This window comes from Glycine max, chromosome 15, assembly GCF_000004515.6.
Source record: "Glycine max cultivar Williams 82 chromosome 15, Glycine_max_v4.0, whole genome shotgun sequence".
Taxonomy (NCBI): Eukaryota; Viridiplantae; Streptophyta; class Magnoliopsida; order Fabales; family Fabaceae; genus Glycine; species Glycine max.
Genome location: NC_038251.2, coordinates 15,298,020 through 15,320,494, shown reverse-complemented (window position 1 = coordinate 15,320,494; position 22,475 = coordinate 15,298,020). Strand labels below are relative to the sequence as shown.

At 35.4% G+C, this 22,475-nt stretch overlaps 1 protein-coding gene and 1 pseudogene across 1 annotated transcript; both read left to right on the top strand.

The window, feature by feature from the left end:
* LOC100802837 (cytokinin dehydrogenase 2-like) overlaps positions 1-17,101 on the top strand; it is a 34,751-nt pseudogene extending 17,650 nt beyond the window's left edge.
* A 1,064-nt stretch (positions 17,102-18,165) lies between these two features.
* LOC100306708 (putative translation machinery-associated protein) lies at positions 18,166-22,215 on the top strand. The gene is made up of 7 exons (NM_001248332.2): positions 18,166-18,485; positions 18,617-18,703; positions 18,914-18,966; positions 19,076-19,157; positions 19,474-19,541; positions 20,484-20,567; positions 21,950-22,215. Exons 1-7 carry the CDS (start codon positions 18,338-18,340, stop codon positions 22,004-22,006), a joined length of 579 nt encoding a protein of 192 aa, NP_001235261.2. The 5' UTR covers positions 18,166-18,337; the 3' UTR covers positions 22,007-22,215.
* The last annotated feature ends 260 nt before the right edge of the window (positions 22,216-22,475 follow it).

The window sequence follows — 22,475 nt, the reverse complement described above, 5'->3', positions numbered from 1 at the left end:
ATTTGTCGAGCATGTTGCACATGCCGTGTGGAGTGGACAGGTATTTTAATTTGTTAATTATTTGTCATTGTTTATTTATTTGTTTATGATTAATTTTTTTTAATAATTGTATAATTTGTACTTCAAATCAGGAACGTCCTGATTTGAAGTTAGTGTCACATGGGAGGAAGGTGACACTGATTGGGAGGCAGTGCCTGAGATTGAAGGCCTGGTGGCTGCCACAGGATTAAGTCCACTGATAGATTGTTCAGTTATTACTGGCGATCCTGGACTTATATCCGCATTTGTGGAGAGGTGGCACAGTGAGACTAGCACCTTCCACCTTCCTGTAGGAGAGCTGACGATCACATTGGATGATGTGTCGTCAATCCTACATTTGCCCATCACTGGCGCCTTGCACAGTTTCCACGCCCTTTCTACGGAGGAGGCCAGATTCTTGCTTACGGAGTTGCTGGAAGTGTCTGTGGAGGAGGTCAGAGCGGAGACAACACTCACACGTGGAGCATATGTACGATTAGGGTGGGTTCGAGACATATATGAGGCCAGATGTCAGGCCCGGCGGTGGATTGTCGCTGCTCGCGCTTATCTACTGCACCTTGTTGGTTGCACTCTTTTTGCTAATAAGAGTGCAACATACGTGCATGTGGTCCACCTTGACGCTTTCCGGGACCTTGCTCATAGTGGTGGTTACGCTTGGGGGGTTGCGGTGCTGGTTCATATGTATGACCAGTTAGATGAGGCTTGTAGGACCACCACCCGACAGCTTGCGGGGTACTTGACGCTACTTCATGTAAATTTTGTGTTTATTAATATGTTAGGTTCGATTATGATTTAAACATGTTTTTATGTTATGTTAACCTCAATTATTGTGTAGTGCTGGATCTATGAGCACTTCCCTAGTGTGCACCAGTGCGTGACTGACGATACATACCAGGAGACGTCCCCACGTGCTTCCCGGTGGTTGACGTCGAAGGCGCACATGAAGGGCATCACAGGAGCACCCTACAGGGCACGTTGTGATGGTTTGACCGTCACAGATGTGTCCTGGTTGCCGTACACGGAGCATCGGGGTGTTAGGGCGTTTCAGGAGATTTCATCGTTCCAGGGTCAGCTCAGATGGGGTCCTATGATCGTCACAGTTCGACCGGAGAGGGTGGTACGCCAGTTCGGTTACATCCAGAGCATCCCTCCGCCGCCTGTTAGTGCACGATTGTCACACGATCAGATAGATGACAGGTGGATGGAGTTTGCGGATCACTTACTACCTGCGGGTCAGCATTGTCTAGTGCCTGGGCAGGTATCTGCGGATTACATTGAGTGGTTTTTCCGCATATCTCACCCTTTCATGACACCGACCCAGGCAGCTGACCAGCAGAGGGATGCACCAGTTGCAGACCCTGAGGACTACATATAGCTGCCCAGCCCCCAGGTTCCAGTGGCATTTGACCCCCCTCCACATGTGGTAAGATTATTTGCGCGTTAACTGTTTTATGAGTTGTTGTTTATTTTGAATTTCATAATAAATGTTTTTAATGATTTTGACAGGATGATTACGAGGGATATGAGGCGATTGCACAGAGGTTGGAGCGTGTGCTCAACCTTAGGATAGTCACTGCAGGCACAGAGTTATATGACATTATGCAGGACTGTCTGACGATCGCGAGAGGGGGACCCAGTGCTGACGGGACGGTCAGGGCTCGTCAGAGACGCCGCACGGACCATTGATCATTGTATTTATTTTGTTGTGTTGTAGTTGACAAGAATATTTGTAATTATTACAGTTTTTGTTTAATATAGTTGACGTGTTTTGCACAGTTTATTATTTTATAATATAGTTTGTTATTCCGATTGTTTGTGGTCCTTAAGCGAAGTTTACGATTCTTTTAAATTTATTTTTAAAAAAAGGGAACCTAGAATCATGAGTTTTGTTTGTAAGAATTACATAAAAAATAAAAGTTTTTAAAATGATTAATAATTTATAAGTGAATCCTTTTTCCATGTTCAAGTACCCATGTTTGTAAGAATTACATAAATGAACCCTTTTTCCATGTTTGTAAGAATTACATAAAAAACATAAGTTTTTAGAATCATGAGTTTTGTTTGTAAGAATTACATAAATGAACCCTTTTTTCCATGTTCAAGTACCCATGTTTGGGAATTTTTTGTGTGGGTGTGCCAGTGCCCTGAGACAATGGAGGGCGGTCATTTCTCATGTTTGGACGTCAAAGAACCCAAAAAAAAATAGTCCCGTTCCCCGGTTCCGTCAACTAACACGTCAAAACAAAGCCTCAAAATCCAAAAAAGTAGGAAATGAACCCTTTTTCCATGTTCAAGTACCCATGTTTGGGATTTTTTTGCGTGGGTGTGCCAGTGCCCTGAGACAATGGAGGGCGGCCATTTCTCATGTTTGGACATCAAAGAACCCAAAAAAAATAGTCCCGTTCCCCGGTTCCGTCAACTAACACGTTAAAACAAAGCCTCAAAATCCAAAAAAGTAGGAAATGAACCCTTTTTCCATGTTCAAGTACCCATGTTTGGAATTTTTTTGCGTGGGTGTGCCAGTGCCCTGAGACAATGGAGGGCGGCCATTTCTCATGTCTGGACGTCAAAGAACCCAAAAATAATAGTCCCGTTCCCCGGTTCTGTCAACTAACACGTCAAAACAAAGCCTCAAAATCCAAAAAAGTAGGAAATGAACCCTTTTTCCATGTTCAACTACCCATGTTTGGGATTTTTTTGTGTGGGTGTGCCAGTGCCCTGAGACAATGGAGGGCAGCCATTTCTCATGTTTGGACGTCAAAGAACCCAAAAAAAATAGTCCCGTTCCCCGGTTCCGTCAACTAACACGTCAAAACAAAGCCTCAAAATCCAAAAAAGTAGGAAATCAACCCTTTTTCCATGTTTAAGTACCCATGTTTGGGATTTTTTTGCGTGGGTGTGCCAGTGCCCTGAGACAATGGAGGGCGGCCATTTCTCATGTTTGGACGTCAAAGAACCCAAAAAAAATAGTCCCGTTCCCCGGTTCCGTCAACTAACACGTCAAAACAAAGCCTCAAAATCCAAAAAAGTAGGAAATCAACCCTTTTAACAATTAATTTTTTGGACCACTGAAACAAGACATTCAACTTTATTATGGGAATTAAACACGCCGTAAACAAATAAAGGTTACATCAACGAAAAAACAAAAAATTAAACATCACATTCAATTGTTTAGCGACGTCCCACTGACCTCGTCTTCAACATATTTAGTAAAGACAGCTAAAATTTCTATTGGTCTATATTTTTTCCAGTAGTTAGATTGTACTAACACCTTCAGCAGTTCTTCGTTGGTGATCAGCTCATTTATTTCATATTTTATAACCGTATCTAAATACTCAAATCGAGCTGGTTGGCGGAAAAACAATCGTCTTACCGTTTGTGATTCGTGAATTCCAAGAGGGGGAATCCCTTTAGGTGCAACTTGCTTGATTAAATTCTTCAGTTCATCGATGGTACATGTTGAAGGAATTTGAAATTTCTTAGGATTTTTTCCTGTGAACGCGCATCCAACAAATTTGTTCTGCGGTGGCATGTTCCATTTCCCGTTGTAATACAGGATCGCGTCATGAATACGAGGCATAGTGCGTTCAAGTAAGTTTATTATTCCATCTGCTGTTCTTCCAACGGTGCATAATAACTCAATCGGACCAACACAAGAAAATTGATCATTGCACATTAACATTGTGTTGACATCGTCATCATTTATCAATTTCATACACTCAAAGCGAATTTGGTTACCTGTATCGGTGAATGGCTTCCAGTAGTGAATTTCATCCAAAAATTGTTTGTCGGATAGCTGAAGGGTATTGTGTATTCTGGTTTTTAGGCTTGCAAAATCACACCTATTTGGTACTCGAATGGGCACCGGAGTTGAAGTTTGGAAGTAAACCCCAGTATCATTGTGAATAATCGATCCATTTGGATAAATGAAAGCCAACCTTGAGTTGACAATCGTCTGACTGCTAGTTTCTCCTAGAAATGTCATAGTTTATGTATCAGTTGGGAGATTATTTGAAAGCAAGATAATGTGTGATTTAGTAGCCTAGTCTGCCATATATATAGATGGTTGTGACCGAGCCTTTGTTTAACTTTGTTTACAAAAAAATAGACACGCGTAAATGTGTAGTCAAGTCAGCCAATGTGTTGTCGCTTATGTGTAGTCAAGTCAGCCAATGTGTTGTCGAACGACTGCTAGTTTCAATATGTGTACTGAAGTCAGCCAATGTGTTGTCGCGCTCAAACTGTAATACGCATGCATGTCATTATGTGTTGTCAATTATGACAATGATGTATGCTGCACGCGTAAATGATTTTTGTTGGACCAACAATTTCCTTGCTTAACCAAACGAGTACTTGATAATATTAATTGGTTAGTAACGGGTTACAACAAATTATATCGCATAATGAATACAATTACATAAACAATGCATGTTTAGTCTTCATTTAGGTCTACATAGTGTGTTTTGAATGACATCAAGCTTGTGTATTGCTGCATTCTACTAATATGTGGAATTGCCCACTGCTTTGCCTGAGAATAACAATTGCTTGACCACAACAGCGCTGGAGGCGGCAACGGACAATGGTCTTTCAAATAAACCTGTTGTACATGAACAAACATTATATCATGCGCTGACCGTGCCAAACGAACCAGCGAAGTCATTGCATAATTGTTACACTAACTATATTCAATGTACCTGAACAAAATGATTTCCAAACACGCCACCGACACATATGATGCGGTGGCCAGAAGAGTCAGGTGGTGGTTGACTTCTAAGAGGGAAAAATGTCATGCTTTGTTGTTGGGACAACAATACAAGGATTACGTTATACCGTGAAGCAATCACATATCCCATGTCTGTTATATCCATCCACTTGTCCACACTAACCTGAATGAACCAAACATACACATGTAAGTAATTTAAACATTGTTATTAAAAAAAATTAACCTAAAAACATACCTTTGAAAAGCCATCAACAAGTAGGGACAACTTTAATTGTTCAAATCTCTCTGTGCCACCGAAGAGGTTCATGTACTCATGCGACCACCTCCCAAGTTCTTTAAGCAATTCATTACGCACTAACGGCCACGAATCTTCCCCCATACCTCATAAAGCGACAATGGACCGATATCCACAGTTACCGTCCGCTTTCACATCCACAACGTCACGAATGAAACCTTGAAAGAATGACGCAAATTGATCCTACATCGGGATGATCCTTGTTGGCTGACGCGGTTGAGAACATGATGCACTTCGTTTCACTGGAGAGTTGCTGCTTTGAACAGAATGAAAAGCATCAACATACTCCCAGTAAGACGGATCACGCTTTGTGGATGTTTGACTTCTTTTCATCGGTTTCTTCGGTGCACCTTTAGTGTTCACCTTTGACGGAGGAGGGCACATAGAGTTATGATCAGGGTATGCAATTTCTCGAAGTTTACTCTTCAGAGTTACTTTGCCAGCCACATCAAGTTCATCAAACCTTTTAGATATGACCTCTATTTCTTCCTTGATGGTGACTTCCGTCTCACATAACCCTTGGTCTGAAAAGCAAAGTCTCCTCCAAAAAAGATGGACTGACTCCAATGGGATGCTGCCAGCAGTATACCTAGAAAGCTCACATGCACAAGGAAGCCCGTGCGTGCTTCTCATCACACAACCACAAGAAGAGAGATTGTTGCCGAGATAACGTAGACGGTCAATCTCAGAAGCAATCTGATTTAAAGCATCCCTCGAAACCATCCCAAGAAGCCTCTTGTATAAGGTTTTTTTATATACATGGCCAACCACATGCGTACTGGTTTCAAAGGATGCTTTAATTTCGACGTGTTGCAGCGTGATCATGTTGTTCATGGCATCCCAAACACTACATAAGTCTCCAACGCTATTTTGTAGTACTCTTTTGAGAGCCCAATGAGCTGATTCAACCCTACATTTAAAATACACAACAAACATGAAAATATACAACAATTAAATACCATTTAATACTAATCGTTACTTACAAATAAAATCAGTTGTTAATACCTGTTTGTTGTTGTGTTGCCTAGGTGCATGACCTTATTCGTCCATGCTGTAATAAATTTTTCCTTGTGGGGGATAATCCATGTGTCGTTAACATAGTCAACGAACATCGGCCAAGGCGAACAAGCAACTTGAAACTTTTTATGTGACTCATGGAACTCGTATTCGGACGGACAATCAACCAAAGTACCCCAGCTATCCATTACATAGTCCCACGCATTTTTTTCCCCGATTAAAGATTTGAACTTCGCCTTCACATTCTTATCGATATGAAACCTGCACAACAAATTAGTAGACTCGGGAAACACAGTTTTCACTGCATTCATCAGTGCTAGGTCTCTATCAGTGACAATAACAAGAGGGAGGCAATCGTGTCTTAAAAATAGGCCTCGAAATCGTTCCAAAGCCCATACAATATTATTAACACGCTCAGCCTCCAGATATGCAAACCCAGCAGAGAATGTCATCGCCGTTGGTGTCACTCCAACAAAGTCAAGTAGTGGGAGTCTGTACCTGTTTGTTTTGTAGGTACTGTCTATAAAAAACACCAGATGACATGCATTGCATAACTTTACTGCATCTGGGTGACACCAAAACAGATCACGCACCACAACTTCATCCTTCAATCTATGCCAATGAATGTATTGATCACGTTCGAGAAGCTTCATCAGATGCTGCATTTTGGTATCAGCTCCTCTTATTGAAGAACGATATGCACTTCTTGCATTGTAAATTTGCTTTATCGTGGTGTAACTGTCGGCATTGTGTTCCTTCAACGTTAGCAAGATGTTTTTCGGTTTCACCATCGACTTTGTCATATCAGCAATAATTTTCTTTTCTTCCTTAGTCAATCGCCCGGCGTATGGATGTCCAACTAAGGACTTCGCCAATTCATGATTATGAATCCCACAGATCAACTTCACAATCCAACCTTCCCCTCCATGCACTGGTTTCCCACAAAGCCTGAAGGGACAACCACATTTCCTACTCCCGGTGTCTTTTCTAACGAATTCTTTATTTCTACACTTGTACGTACCACTCCTTTCACACCCAATTAACACAAATGAACTTCTTCCCCTGCTACCGATCTCTGTGTCAGATCTCATAATCACTGCAACAAATCCATTTTCATGGGCAACTGTTCGAGCCCATTGCAAAACATCATCTCGAGTAGGGAATACCTAAAACGCAACCCTAACATATTAATTTTCATACAAACCATCAATTCAACCAATGACTCAAATTATCTATAATTACCTGAGATGTATTAAAAGCATTTGAACAATCGACATGTGGTTCATTCACTCCACATTCTTCTTGATTATCATAATCATAATCCATATGAACTTCTTGTGACATCGCAAAGTCATACCTCCATTGATCTTCGTCCATCTTAAGGACATATGCATCATACACAAGTACATTCAAATTATCATATAACCACATCCAAAAATTTACTACACCTTAAATAACAAACATATTAATAGCACATATGCATCATACACGACTATATTAAAATTATCATATAACCACATCGATAAATTGACTACTTATTAACTAACAACTAATACAAATATATTCTAAATTTATAACTACATTATTTACTTAAACTAAACTTATCACTATAATAAACAACTAATAAAACATTTTTGTACCATTATACATTTAAGTTACCTAAATCATTTAATATTATACCATTATACCTAATTAAATCAATAATCCACAACATATATAAAACAGAAATAAAAAAAATTATAAAACAGAAATATATATATATATATATATATATATATATATATATATGAATTTTATTGTTATAAATTTTAATGTATATATATATATTAAAATTTTAATGTATATATATATATATATATATATATATATATATATACTTATAGTGTCACTTCCGACATTTCCATATATATATAAATATATTAAAAAAAATATATATATATATATATATATATATATATATATATATATATATATATATATAAATTATAAAACAGAAATAAAAAAAATGCTAATAATTTAACATTCCGGAAGTTACTGAGGCCTATTCCGGAAGAAGTGCTTCTGGAAAACAGTCTTCCGGAAGTTACTGAGCCCATTCCGGAAGAAGTGTTTCCGGAAAACACTTTCGGAAGCACTTCTTCCGGAATGGGCCTCAATAACTTTCGGAAGAAGGTCTTCCGGAAGTTACCCATTCCGGAAGCAGTGCTTCCGGAAGTGTTTTCCGGAAGAACTTCTTCCGGAATAGGCCTCAGTGCCTAAAATTTCTTCCGGATACACTTTTTTTTACTGTTTTTCTTTTCTAAAAACTAGCCGGAAAAGAAAAAAAATACCCATAAAAGCGTACCTCCGACAAAATAGGAAGAACAGCCACTAACAAAACTTCAAATACCGAACACGGGACCACCGAATCTCCAAATACTTCACGGGACCACCAATGGAAACTGCAAAAGGGACCACCGAAAGAACAGCAAGCAACCGGAAGAAACAAAGCAGAGAAGAAAGCGAAAGGCAGTAAAAAGAAGCGAAGAAAGCGAAAGCGCAGTAGAAAGAAGCGTGTACGCGTTAATTTAAAGAAAATTACACAAGGGCAAAATCGTTATTACATACGCATTAAATATTATTTTATTTTTACTTATTATTATAAAATGAAAATTCTTATTTCGTTACATACGTTCACTAATTATTTAATTATTTATGTATAATAATATTAATTATTTTATAATTTAGTTTATCCATTAAAAGTAAATTATATTATCAAATAAATTTTTTTAAAAAAAAAGTTAACTTCCAGAAGAAGGTTCTTCCGGAAACTTCCGGATGACGTTCTTCCGGAAGTAGTTTGTGGGTACTTCCGGAATTCACAAATTCTTCTTCCGGAAGATGTTTTTTTCCGGAAACTTTCTGGAAAACCTTTTTCCGAAAAGTTTCCGGAAATACTTCTTCCGGAAGAAGAATTATTGAAGGGCAATTTTGCCACTTCACTGTTTGTTGGGTGCCCCAGCAATAATGCTGGGTGCACGTAGCAACTCCTTTTTCTTTATTTTCTTTTCCTTGAACGAAAAGCACCGTCTTCTCTTTCTCTTTGTCGCGGCATGTACGTTTCTGTTGCAGGAGTAAGGATTCATTTTCAAATTCCTTTTCAAATTGCTATTTGCAAACCCTATTTTGCTATTCTCAATCCCACCTGTTCATTTTCTTTTTCCCGAATATTATTGTTAAACGTAATTAAATGATTGAAAGTTTATGTCTTAGAATTAAATTAATGTGAATGCTTTGAAATTGTCGGTAGCAATAAATATGTATATGCTACATATTTGCTTGAATGCGTTTGAATGCAAAACACAAATAAATGTGAATATTATTTTATGGTCTGAAATGAAATTAATAGAATGACTATGAATTGTAAATAGCAATAAGTATGTGCAGGCCATATATATTTGGTTTGAATTAAATATATGATAGATTTGTTAGTCACCAAAGTGACCAAGTCTATAAGGTTATTTAATTCCAAATTAATGATTATTTCAATTACTCATAGAATAATGAATGCTAAATTATATGATTATTGGTTTATAGGTACATTGAAATTCATTGTTATAAGGCATTTATGGATCGCCCAAAGGTTGATTAGTTGTTCTTATAATTAATAAATATAATTGTAGGCGATTTGTGTATATCATTAGTTTTATTTATATACCCAAAGGAAATAGATACTACTAATTGGTACATATTTAATTGCCAAATAATGTTAAGAATTTTATTAGCATCATCATGTTTGTATGTTGTGTTGGTGTATCACCCAAAGGAGAGCATCAATATACATTGACCGTGATCTGAATAAATCATATGTATGACATGTGTTTTATGTCTCAAAACACTCATATGAATTTTATTATGCAATACATGTTCCCAATTCACTGAATTCTCATGTATGATTTGTGTCAATTTTAATGGGCTTAACTTCTCTGACTGGAATGAGCAAGTCCAATTTCACCTCGGTGTTTTGGATTTTGATCTTGCTATGTTGGAAGAAAAGTCTGCTGCTATAACTGATGCTAGTAGCAATGAAGAGAAAACTCATTATAAAGCTTGGGAAAGATCTAACAGACTCAGCCTAATGTTCATGAGGATGACTGTTGCAGACAGTATTAAGACAACTCTCTCTAAGACTGATAATGCTAAAGAGTTTATGAGATTAGTGGGAGAGCGCTCTCAAACAGCTGATAAGTCTCTTACTGAACATTAATGAGTACACTGACCACCATGAAGTTTGATGGTTCGCATACTATGCATGAACATGTCATTGAGATAACAAACATTGCAGCAAGACTTAAGACCTTGGGAATGGCTGTGAATGAGAACTTTCTTGTTCAGTTTATTCTAAACTCATTACCATCTGAGTATGGCCCATTCCAAATTAGCTATAATACCATGAAAGATAAATAGAATGTGTATGAATTGCACAGTATGTTAGTTCAGGAAGAAACAAGGCTAAAGAATCAAGGAAGTCACTCAGTCCATTATGTAAGCCACCGAGGGAATCAAGGAGCTGGAAAAAGATTTGTGAAGAAGCATGATAAAGGCAAAGGGCCATTAAAGATCAATGACGGTCCTATGCAAATCCAGAAGAAGGCATCAAAGAGCAATAATTGTTATTTTTGTAGAAAATCTGGATACTTCCAGAAGGATTGCCCAAAGCGTAAGTCTTGGTTTGAAAAGAAATGTGAGCTTAAGGCTCTTATATGTTTTGAATCAAACTTAACTGAAGTTTCCCAAAATACATGGTTGATTGATTCAATGACGGTCTTGTGCAAATCCAGAAGAAGGCATAAAAGAACAATAATTGTCATTTTTGTGGAAAATCTAGACACTTCCAAAAGGATTGCCCAAAGCGTAAGTCTTGGTTCGAAAAGAAAGGTGAGCTTAATGCTCTTGTATGTTTTGAATCAAACTTAACTGAAGTTCCCCATAATACATGGTGGATTGATTCTGGATGTACGACTCATGTTTCTAACACTATGTAGGGATTCCTTACAATCCAAACCATAAGCCCAAATGAGAAGTTCGTCTTCGTAGGGAATAGAGTGAAAGCTCCAGTGGAAGTGGTCGAGACTTATCGTTTAAAACTTGACACTGGACATCATTTAGATTTACTGGAAACTCTTTATGTACCTAGTTTATCTAGGAACTTAGTTTCATTATCTAAACATGATGTTACTGGATATTCTTTTAATTTTGGTAATGGATGTTTCAGTTTATTTAAGCATAATCATCTCATTGGTACTGGTGTTCTTTGTGATGGTTTATATAGATTGAAATTAGATGGTTTGTATGTTGAAACTGTTTTAACTCTGCATCATAATGTTGGCACTAAACGTAGTTTAGTTAATGAACGATCTACTTTCTTGTGACATAAACGTTTAGGTCACATTTCTAGAGAAAGGATGGAAAAATTAATAAAGAATGAAATTCTTCCTGGTCTAGATTTTACGGATCTAAATATTTGTGTGGATTGTATCAAGGGAAAACAAACAAAACATACAAAGAAAGAAGCTACAAGAAGCACTCAACTTCTTGAAATTGTGCATGCTGATATTTGTGGACCTTTTGATGTTAGTTCTTTCGGAAGGGAAAGATACTTTATCACCTTTATTGATGATTATTCACGTTACGGTTATGTCTACTTACTACATGAGAAATCTCAGTAAATGCCTTAGAAATTTACTTGAATGAAGTAGAAAGACAATTAGATAGAAAGGTGAAAATTATTAGATCTGATAGAGGTGGTGAGTATTACGGAAGATACGATGAAACTGGGCAACACCCAGGTCCATTTGTTAAGCTTCTTCAGAAACATGGCATTTGTGCGCAATACACAATGCCTAGTACACCACAACAAAATGGTGTATCAAAAAGGTGTAACAGAACTTTAATGGATATGGTTAGGAATATGTTAATCAATTCAACTTTACCCGTATCTTTGTGGATGTATGCTTTGAAAACTATCATGTATTTGTTGAATATGGTTCCTAGTAAGTTAGTTCCAAAGAAACCTTTTGAACTGTGGACAAATAGGATACCTAGTATAAGGCACCTGCATGTTTGGGGTTACTAGACAGAAATAAGGATTTATAATCTGCAAGAAAGAAAATTGGATGCAAGAACAATCAGTGGGTATTTCATTGGTTATCCAGAAAAGTCAAAGGGATATATGTTTTATTGTCCTAATCATAGTATGAGAATTGACGAAACTGGAAATGCAAGGTTCATTGAAAATGGTGAAATCAGTGGGAGTACAGTTCCACAAGAAGTGAAAATTAAAGAAGTTAGAGTGCAAGTCCCTTTAGCTTGTGCCTCTAGCAGTAAGGTGATTGCTCATTCAGTTATTGTTACAAACAATAATGAAGAAGCACAACACAATAATGAGCCCATGATACATAATGAACCCATTGTGGAAGAACCGTAGGAAGTAGCATTAAGAAGGTCTCAAAGAGAAAGGAAATCAACTATTTCAAATGACTATGTGGTATACCTACATGAAACAGAAACATACTTAAGCATTAATGATAATGATCCAGTTTCATTTTCACAAGCTATAAGCTGTGATAATTCTGAGAAGTGGTTAAATGCTATGAAATAAGAGATAAATTCCATGAAACATAATGGTGTTTGGAACCTTGTAGAATTACCAAAGGGTTGTAAAAGAGTTGGTTGTAAGTGGGTCTTCAAGAATAAACGTGACTCTCATGACAACCTTGAATGTTATAAGACTAGACTTGTTGCTAAGGGATTTACTTAGAAAGATGACATCGATTATAAAGAGACGTTTTCACCGGTCTCACGAAAGGATTCTTTCAGGATTATCATGGCATTAGTAGCCCATTATGACTTAGAGCTACATCATATGGATGTGAAAACTGCCTTTCTTAATGGAGATTTAGAGGAGAATGTTTATATGGACCAACCAATGGGGTTCTCAGTTGAAGGAAAGGAACACATAGTGTGCAAATTAAATAAATCAATATACGGTCTTAAGCAAGCTTCCCGCCAATGGTATTTGAAGTTTAATGATACCATTGTTTGCTTTGAATTTAAGGAAATATTGTTGATCGATGTATATATCTGAAGGTCAATAGAGTAATTAAGGTTATTTTTCCAACTCTGTATGTTGATGATATCTTGCTAACAACTAATGATCTTGGTCTTCTTCATGAGACTAAGAAATTTCTCTCTAACAACTTTGAAATGAAAGATATGGGTGAGGTAAACTATGTGATAGGGATAGAAATATTCCGTAATAGATCACAATGATTGTTAGGCTTATCTCAGAAAGCATATATCAATAAAGTACTAGAAAGATTCAGGATGGAAATGTGATTAGCATCACCTATTCCAATTTAGAAAGGAGACAAATTTAGTCTTGCACAATGTCCTAGAAATGATATGGAATGAAAACAAATGGAAGCAATTCCATATGCATTAGTTGATGTTGCATTTACCATTGAAGCTAAATTTGTAGCATGTTTTGAGGCTACAATTCAGGCTAATTGGCTGCGGAACTTTATTTCAGGGCTTGGAATTGTCAACAATATTGCTAGGCCACTGAAAATGTATTGATATAACTCTGCAACCGTGTTTTCTCTAAGAACGACAAGTACTCTAAGGGTGCTAAGCATATGAAATTGAAGTACTTTGTCATAAAGGAAGAAGTTCAAAAACAAAGAATATCAATAGAACATATTAGCACAAACTTTATGATAATTGACCCTTTGACAAAGGGATTACCGCCCAAGACATTTATAGAACATGTTGAAAATATGGGTATTATTGTTATTGATGATCATTAAGTGTAATTTACCTCATGTATTTTTTACTGACACTCTGAGCTCATTTATGATATGTTTCTGATTACCTGTTCTCTATGTCTGCATGCATGTTTGTGTTAGAGTAGTGTTAACAGGTTTGTCTTGAATAAAGATATTATGTTGGATCAATTATGTACTCCTAACTAATAGTCATATTAAGGAGAAGACTAATTTGTAGTACATGGAAGGGACTATGTCGATTAGGTGATGTACAACCGCCATGACTCAAATTGGTTCATATTTTTAATCATAAAATTATGATGTACCCGATGTATAGAACAATTTAATCATTTTTTAATGTGCATTATGTTAGTTTAATCTATTTATTTATTTAGTTCATAATGTTTAATAATGTCACATGAGCCAAGTGGAAGAATGTTAGAATTAATGTCTCATGTGAGAGACATGTGACTTATGTAGGGACTAATAAATAAATAATTAATGACTAAATTGTAATTGGATTAAATAGGAGAAGTTTCTAGAGGTAACAGCTTCTTGATAGGAGTAGTGGTTATAAAAGAGGGTTAATATTCACTAACGTAAAATAAGGTCCCCTTCCTAATAGAAAAGTGTTCTTTCTCACCCATAGTCATCACAAATGTAGAGAGATAGAAAGGATAGTCTAAAGAAGTAAAATCTTGTTTCTCTCCTCTTTCAAGAAAATCAAAGTACACCGGAGAGAAGTCTTCCTATGGAGAAAGATACGCATTATATGTTTATTTATTATTTGTGAGAATCATAGGTTTCAAAATCATATTATTTCCTATAATTGATAATCTAGAAAACCCTTTAAAGTTTTTACATTATCTACATCGTGGAGCTTACCAAATACTATTACAACAACTCTCAAGCATATGTCAATGAGGTAACTTGAAACAAATGTTGTTTTTGTCATCTTGGTAGAAACTTCGTTTATTTTTGTTCTTATTTTTTTAACGACAAGATAAATAATGAATTTATTTAAGAAATATAGAGGATATGATACTCTATATTGTTATATATTCATCATACGTTAAAGATGAAATTAATCCTCCTTATTGAAAAGAAAATTGTTTTCACGAATCCAAATTAGAGATACCATAATGTACCAACATGTTGTTCATCTGAAAAGAATTAGGTTTGTATCTTTTAAAAATATCTCAAGTTTAAATCCTGTGAATAAAAAAAATAGTTTGAATAAAAAAATTGTACTAAAAATAACTAGTTAGAATGTCTGATTAAGTTTTCATGCAGAGTTAATTATGGGTGAACCAATATTTTACATCAATATGGAAACATATCTCAAACTCACTCAAATTGTTTGGAACCCATTTATTAAATAATTTATCTATAATTCGTTTTTTTTACTAAATTGATTATTTTCTTGTTTCTTGAATAGGAAGTTGCATATTTGCTGAAAGGGTTAAACTTTGTACCTACATTTGTGTTCGAAAAAGATGCGTCATATGAGGAGTTTGTGAACAGAGTTTATCCTTTGGAGCAAATGCTGAGGTCAGAAGGACTTTGGGAAGTTCCACACCCTTGGCTGAACCTATGGGTTCCAAGATCTCGAATGTCGGATTTTGATAAAGGTGTTTTCAACGACATTGTTCTTAAGCAAAATATTACTGGCCGGAGTTTTCTAGTCTACCCAACGAACCGAAGAAACAAGTAAGTTTATTAGATTATTTAAATTTTTATGAGTGTCAAATTATCATCTAAATCACCTATATCCTTCAATTATCCTTTCTAGTGTTTTCAATATTAAAAAAAATGACACATCACTTAAAGAAAAGCATAACGAATAAGAGAAATTATTGTTTTTTAACCACATTAATTTTTGAGAGAACACACACTACAAGAAAAAAATAAATTTGATAACAAAATAATTTACATGTATTTTTTTTAAAAAATGGTCACTTAAATTTTTACAACTCTAAAATTAGTTATTGAAAAAAAAAACTCAATTCTCACGTCAATGAAAATAATATCAAGATAAAGTATTTTCTAGATGACATGGGACTTAAATTTTTCTAATATTAATGTTACAACATTGTATTCTATTCAAAGTTAAAGCAACCTTCTAGAGTTTATGTACCCAAAAAAAAGGCAACCTTCTAGAATAAAAAAAAAAAAGATTGAAAATAGACTCACTGAGCACTAACACAATTGCTGGGGTTTGTGGTTTGTGGATTCAAATTTGGCATGTGGTATTTAACAGAACTTCTACAGAAGTATAAATTATAAAAGATTTTTTTCTGATAAAAATAAATAAATGAAAGTATATTATTAAAAGAGGGAGTATGAATAACAACTGTCCTAAGAATGACATTATGATGTGAATCATTTCATAGTTATGTTGCAAGGTAAGTAGATTCCAGGGTGAATCCCACTGATTTTATATAACAATTTGAAGGTTGCTTGACATATTTTTGGTTTAAGAAATTTGGAGGCTGATTTTAGTTCTGACTAATAATACTCCATCGGCCGAAAGTAGGAATTGGGCCATAATAACTAGAGCCAAACCTTATTTTGGTTATTAAATTTAGTCAATAATTCATTTTTTGTAGTTATATTAGGGGAGAGTTTGTTTAAATTTTAAATAAAATAAAACAAATTTTTTTATATGAACGTTTTTTTTAATAAAATGATACAATTTGTTTCTTGAAAAAAAAACAAAAAACTGTTTATTTTTAAGTAAAACAATTTAGGCAAACACATTGAAACCATAAAAATATTTATTTTATTTAAAAAACACTTATTTTAAAAAAATAAGCTTAAACAAACTAGTCTTAATCTTGGATGTTTCTATTCCAATTTATTTGCTTATATAAATAGCTTAATTTATACCTACTTAAGGATTAAATTGAATCAACATTATGCTTTGCAGGTGGGACGATAGGATGACACCAGTTACACCAGACGAAGATGTTTTCTACGTTATAGATATTTTGTGTGTTGCTACAACGTTTGACGTGGTGGAGAAATTACAGGCTCAAAACAAACAAATACTACAGTTTTGCAAGGATGCTGGTATTAAGATCACGGAATATCTAAACCGGTAACAAAACATATCAACAGTGGGTGGAACATTTTGGAACAAAATGGAAACTTTTTGTAGATAGAAAAGCTGAATTTGATCCCTAAAAAATATTGTCACCTGGACATGGGATTTTGCAGTAAATAATGTGCTAGGTTTCAATTTACAAGTGAAATCTCTCATTTGGAAATTCTTGAAATAAAAATGTAATTCTGTAATTGATTATGTAATTCTGAAAAAAAAAATTATTATGTAATTCTGTACTAAACAGACCTTGAATTGAAATAAACTTAATTTTGCACCCAAAAAAACTTATTATGTAATTGATTATTTTATATTTTGTCATTAATGTTGAATGTTCAAATATTCTTATGACTCACGAACAATGGCAGATCTAGAAAGAAAAAATGGCCGCAGGATGCTTTGGTAGCTCTTAAAGGAATGCATGCTTAATTTAATTATTTTTTGTTATGAGAAAGGGTGGCAAAGGCCAATGCATGTTTAATTTAAAATTTATTTGATAGACTCATTTTTGTAAAAAAAGTAAAACAAAATCGAAATCAACTATTTAATGATATTTGTTTTGAATTAAATTTAAAAAAAGAAAAAGGAATATCAAACAAAGGATGCACACCTCAATAGATTTTTCACCAATCCCATCAACACTTTCTTCTTTTTTCACTTATTACTCGTAGCAAGATTTCCAGCCACTACACCATCATTGTTTGTACATTGAGCAAGAAATCGTTGTCTTTCCTCTTCGCACGACGGCCAAAAATGCATCACCACTATTTGCAAGGACATCATCGTCGTTCACCAATAACCAAGCAAAACGCGAGAAGGAGGAAAAACCAAGGTTTTCTCCGCAATTGTGAATGGTAACAATGACCTTCAGTGAATGGTAAGCTTAAGGGGTTAAAAAAAAGAAAACATTTCAAATGATGTACCTCGTGGACATTAACATTAACTCAAACAATCATAGATTAACAAGATTAAATTGTTACAACATTCATTTACATATTTGTAATTGGTGATTTTCATTTTTCAAGGACAAAATTGACTCTAAATGTATCTTTTAGGGACCAAAATAGGTCATTTAGCCATTATTTAACAATCCAAAATATTCTAATAACCAAACAATATCAATTCACATAATTAAGATACAAAATCCCTTCACCTTAATTAGAGAGGTTCCCAAAACGACACCGTATCAAGCAATCATCCCATCAAAGCCCTCCCTCCACCGCGCTTCCGAACGCATCACCCTTTTGTCTCTAGTGCTGCGTTGCGAAAACGCACCGTTTTGTTCCTGTTCTCGTTCCTAAGAAAACTGAACAAGTGAAGCAGGGTTTGATTCAAAGCTCGGTGCATAAACAGCAATGGCAGAGAAACCCCAACCGGTTCGGGTTCTATACTGCGGGGTGTGCAGCTTGCCCCCCGAATACTGCGAATTCGGATCCGATTTCGAGAAATGCAAACCCTGGTTGATCCAAAACGTCCCTGACCTATACCCTGATCTTCTCAAAGGTAACTTTTTCTTTTTTCTTTTTTCTTAAGAAAAATTCAATATCCTCAAATTTACTCTATTATTATTTCGATCATTAGGATTTAATCTTGCTTTTTAAACGCGGATTATTATTGTTTAATTTTTTGCGCAGAGGCAAATGAGAAGGAAGCTGATAAAGTTGCTGACAAACTACAAAGTACCGGTATATCAGGAGCTGGCGATGGAGCTGCTTCCTCAGGTTTTTTCTTTTTTAAAAAACATATATTTAATTTTTCTTTAATGTGAATGGATTGAAGAGGTGGAAATTTCATAAATTTCGGAATTGATATGTTAGTGTTTTACATTTTATTTAAATATGTTGTTTGACATTGAAATGGTATGAATTTTCTGTGATCATTAGCTGGTAGTGTGTGTTTGTGTAACCCTTATTATGATTTTGATGTTTTAGCACCGAAGCAAGAAGAGGTGAAGCGTCTTCCTGGTGGGAAGATTAAGAAAAAGGCATGTCTTTGAATTCTTTAAGTTTAACCCTCTCAAATGAATGTGTTTGTAGTTTAAATGTTATAATTCCTAGTCATTTGATGTGATCAGAAGTGGTATTGCTTTTCAGGATAAGCAAGAGGTTGTTATTGAGAAGGTTGTACGTAACAAGCGAAAGTGTATCACCACTGTGAAGGGACTGGAACTTTTCGGTGAGCTATATTTTTTATTCTCTTGGGTGCTATTAGGATATCTAATGACAAGTGGAATCTAAAGATGGGATGCAATAAACCTGTCATACGACTCATACCAGTTGGAAAATTTTCATTTTATAGGATGGTATGAGATAAAATAGATTTTTTCTGTTTCATTTAAAAAATCCGGAACATGGCTACTAGTATCTTTTCATTCTCCTTCATTTCATCCCTTTCTGTTAAGTATGAATACAATCATAGCCTTTAGTTATTATTATTATTATTACATAGGTGTGGTTTGGTTTTTAACTTGGTTTCTTTTATTGCATTTCAGGTGTCAAGCTCAGTGATGCTTCCAAGAAACTCGGGAAAAAGTTTGCTACAGGAGCCTCCGTTGTCAAGGTTTACTGATTTTTAGATGGTGTTCATAGAATGCATGTTGTGATCCTTTTTCCTGGGAAATAACTTTTTTTTCCTTTCAAAAACTTGTTAGGAAGTTACTAAAGAAAACATTTTTGGACCCCAAAATAAACTAATCCAAACCATAGTTGTCAATAGTGGCAAATAGCAGTGTTTTGGGGGAATTGTGTTGTGGGGGTGCGGCTTGAGCATGTTACAAAAATTGAACGTCATTGCAGTTTGAAGTAGCAGCTGTTACTGCTCAATAGTGGACCAAATCATGGAAAGTTGCGGCTGGAGCAGGTGTAATTGGAGTGGGTCACAAAAAAGCTTATTTTAACCATGAAACAGGATTGTTTAGAGCTGTTTTAGGTGGTCAATTCGGGATTTCCCCCCTCCCTCCTTTGAATAAGAACTGAAACCCTTCTTTCTCAGTCACTTGCACACACTCTGTTATGAAGTAGCACCCACTGTTCTCTCTTCCGGCTAACACCCATCCTTCTCCAGCAACATTTCCGGCATTTTCTTGCTTGCTGTGACAGTTGGCCATCCCCAGCCTCTGCTATCCATAGTTTCTGATCATCCCTGACCCTGAGACCTCTGTGGCCATTTTCTGGTAACCCTGACACTGTTTCTGGCTAACCATGACCTTTTCTGCCCTGGTTTTTCTGTCCCTGTTTTTTTTTTTTAAAATCTCTCTGAAACAAATCTTTCATCTCACTGTCTTGTGCTCTCTAGTCTCTTCTAAGTTTTACCCTTTATTTCTTTTATTCTAATTGGTTACAATAGCGGCTATCCTGCTACCCTCTATCATACTATAGCATTTTCAGGGTCATCCCCTCTGCATTGCTATTTTTGTTTGACAGCTATGATCCAAACACCCACGTATAGTTGTTTTATATATAGAAATAATGTCTTATACTATTGTGGGTTGATTGGTGTCAGGGACCAAGTGAGAAAGAACAAATTGATGTTCAAGGGGATATAGCTTATGACATCGTGGAGTTCATTACAGATACATGGCCTGATGTAAGTAATTTTTATTGTTGGTTGTTTGGCACTGTAATGTAATCTGATTTAATATGTATGTATTTCTGACAGCAGTGAAAAAAAGCAATTAAATAGGAATATTAGACTTATCAAGTTTCAGTAATATAATTTCCATTCTTATTTGCTTCTTCATTTGTGGGAGACTGATAGATATTTTAATTTGGTTATAGAAACTCAGCAAGTAAATTTGTTGTTCAAAATGGCTACCTATCTTTGACACCCAGCTTATATCACTTATGGAACATTTCGTTTATCTAGGATACTACTGCTGAATGTAGTGAACATATTTCTTGCATAACATTTCTTTCCTTTCCTCCTAGTGACCCAAGTTTCTTAGTAATTTTGGATTATGTTGAATCTATTAGTAGTGATAAACATGTTTGCACTGTAAACTCATTTAGAGAAGCTACATGATATAGCCATGTATTTTGTTTTTGGTACTGATGGTAACTTTGATGATGAAAATGGAGTTTGCAAATATTAGCTTGTAAAGATGCATCTGTTTTTTTCTATAAATGTCATTGACTAAGCTAGGCCTGCTTTTGTTATTTGAAGAGTTGTTGATAGTGGGACTTGTTTTCTATTTTTAAGGTCTATTTCTGGACCCCAGTTGTTTTGACAATTTTAAATGATACAAGTCTCTAAACAAAATTGAATTTATATTAATACAATGAATCCTTTGAAATGCATTTCATATGCTTTCTATGTTGTGAATAATGAACAATTTCAAAACAGTAGGAGGTGCCCTGATCTCATCATCATAACTCCTCTCCTTCCCTGCCAAGAAAAGAAGCAATAACAAGTTGGGTTTATTCAATTTCCTATTAAATACAATTTTCCATGAGATTGAATAGGAATGAAGTAAATACTTGAAAGTTTGACTAACCCTTTGTATTTTGGATTAGAGACAAAAGGAAATGAAAGAGAAAAAAATTTAAAATTTTATGTGAAGAAAAAAGTTGGGAGAATTTTTTTTTCCTTGAGGTTTCTTTCCTTTCTATTATTCTTTTTATTTTCTCTTAAATCAAACAAGGGAAAGATTTAAATTAAAATTTTCTTCACTATTTTCTTTTTGTCCATCCAAACAATAGGGTAAAATCCACATAAAACATTTCCTATGCTCATGTTAGACAAGATACCTGTGTATAGTTATGCTAGTATGTGGGAAAATAAATATGTATCTATAACTAAAAGAGACTGTGAGGTGTTCCATGGTCCTTGTCTAATTGATCAAGGTGTTGATCCTTATCTCTCTGTTTTATCTGTAGTATACATGTCACTGGTTCTCTCTAAGTCCGCATTTAGTTCCTTTCCCCAAGACATAATTTTTGAGTGACTGAAAATCTATCTTCCTCTTGCAGGTTCCAGAAGCAGCAATTTTCTTTATAGAAGATGGGAGAAAGGTCCCAGCTGCTTGATTTTTATATACTGGCATTAAAACTAAGGACAGATTACTAGACTCTGCTTATTACTGTAATCCCCCCATCCCACTTTTTCCCCTTCCCATATCCCCCAAAAAAGAACATAGTGTGGCCCTGGTGAACATCAACATATGTATTTTTAGTTGAACGATTATTCAATTAGTGGTGTGTGTAGAGGCAAAAGGAAGAAAAGGTTCGTTTGCATCAATTTTGTATTCTCAAGAGGTTTTTAAGTCATCAAAGGATGCTAAGTTGCGGGAATTAGTCTCTGCTTGCATTAATTGCCAAGCTTAAATCTAGGGTTTAGTGTCTGAACATAAAACCAGAAATTAAACCAGAATTAGAGTGCTTGAATGATTTATGTTTTGAGTTTAACATTAAGTCTTGGAAATCTTGTATATTCTCTGAAAAATTAGTTAATGGGGGTGTTAACAATTCACCCAACATATTCTTTTTAACACATTCT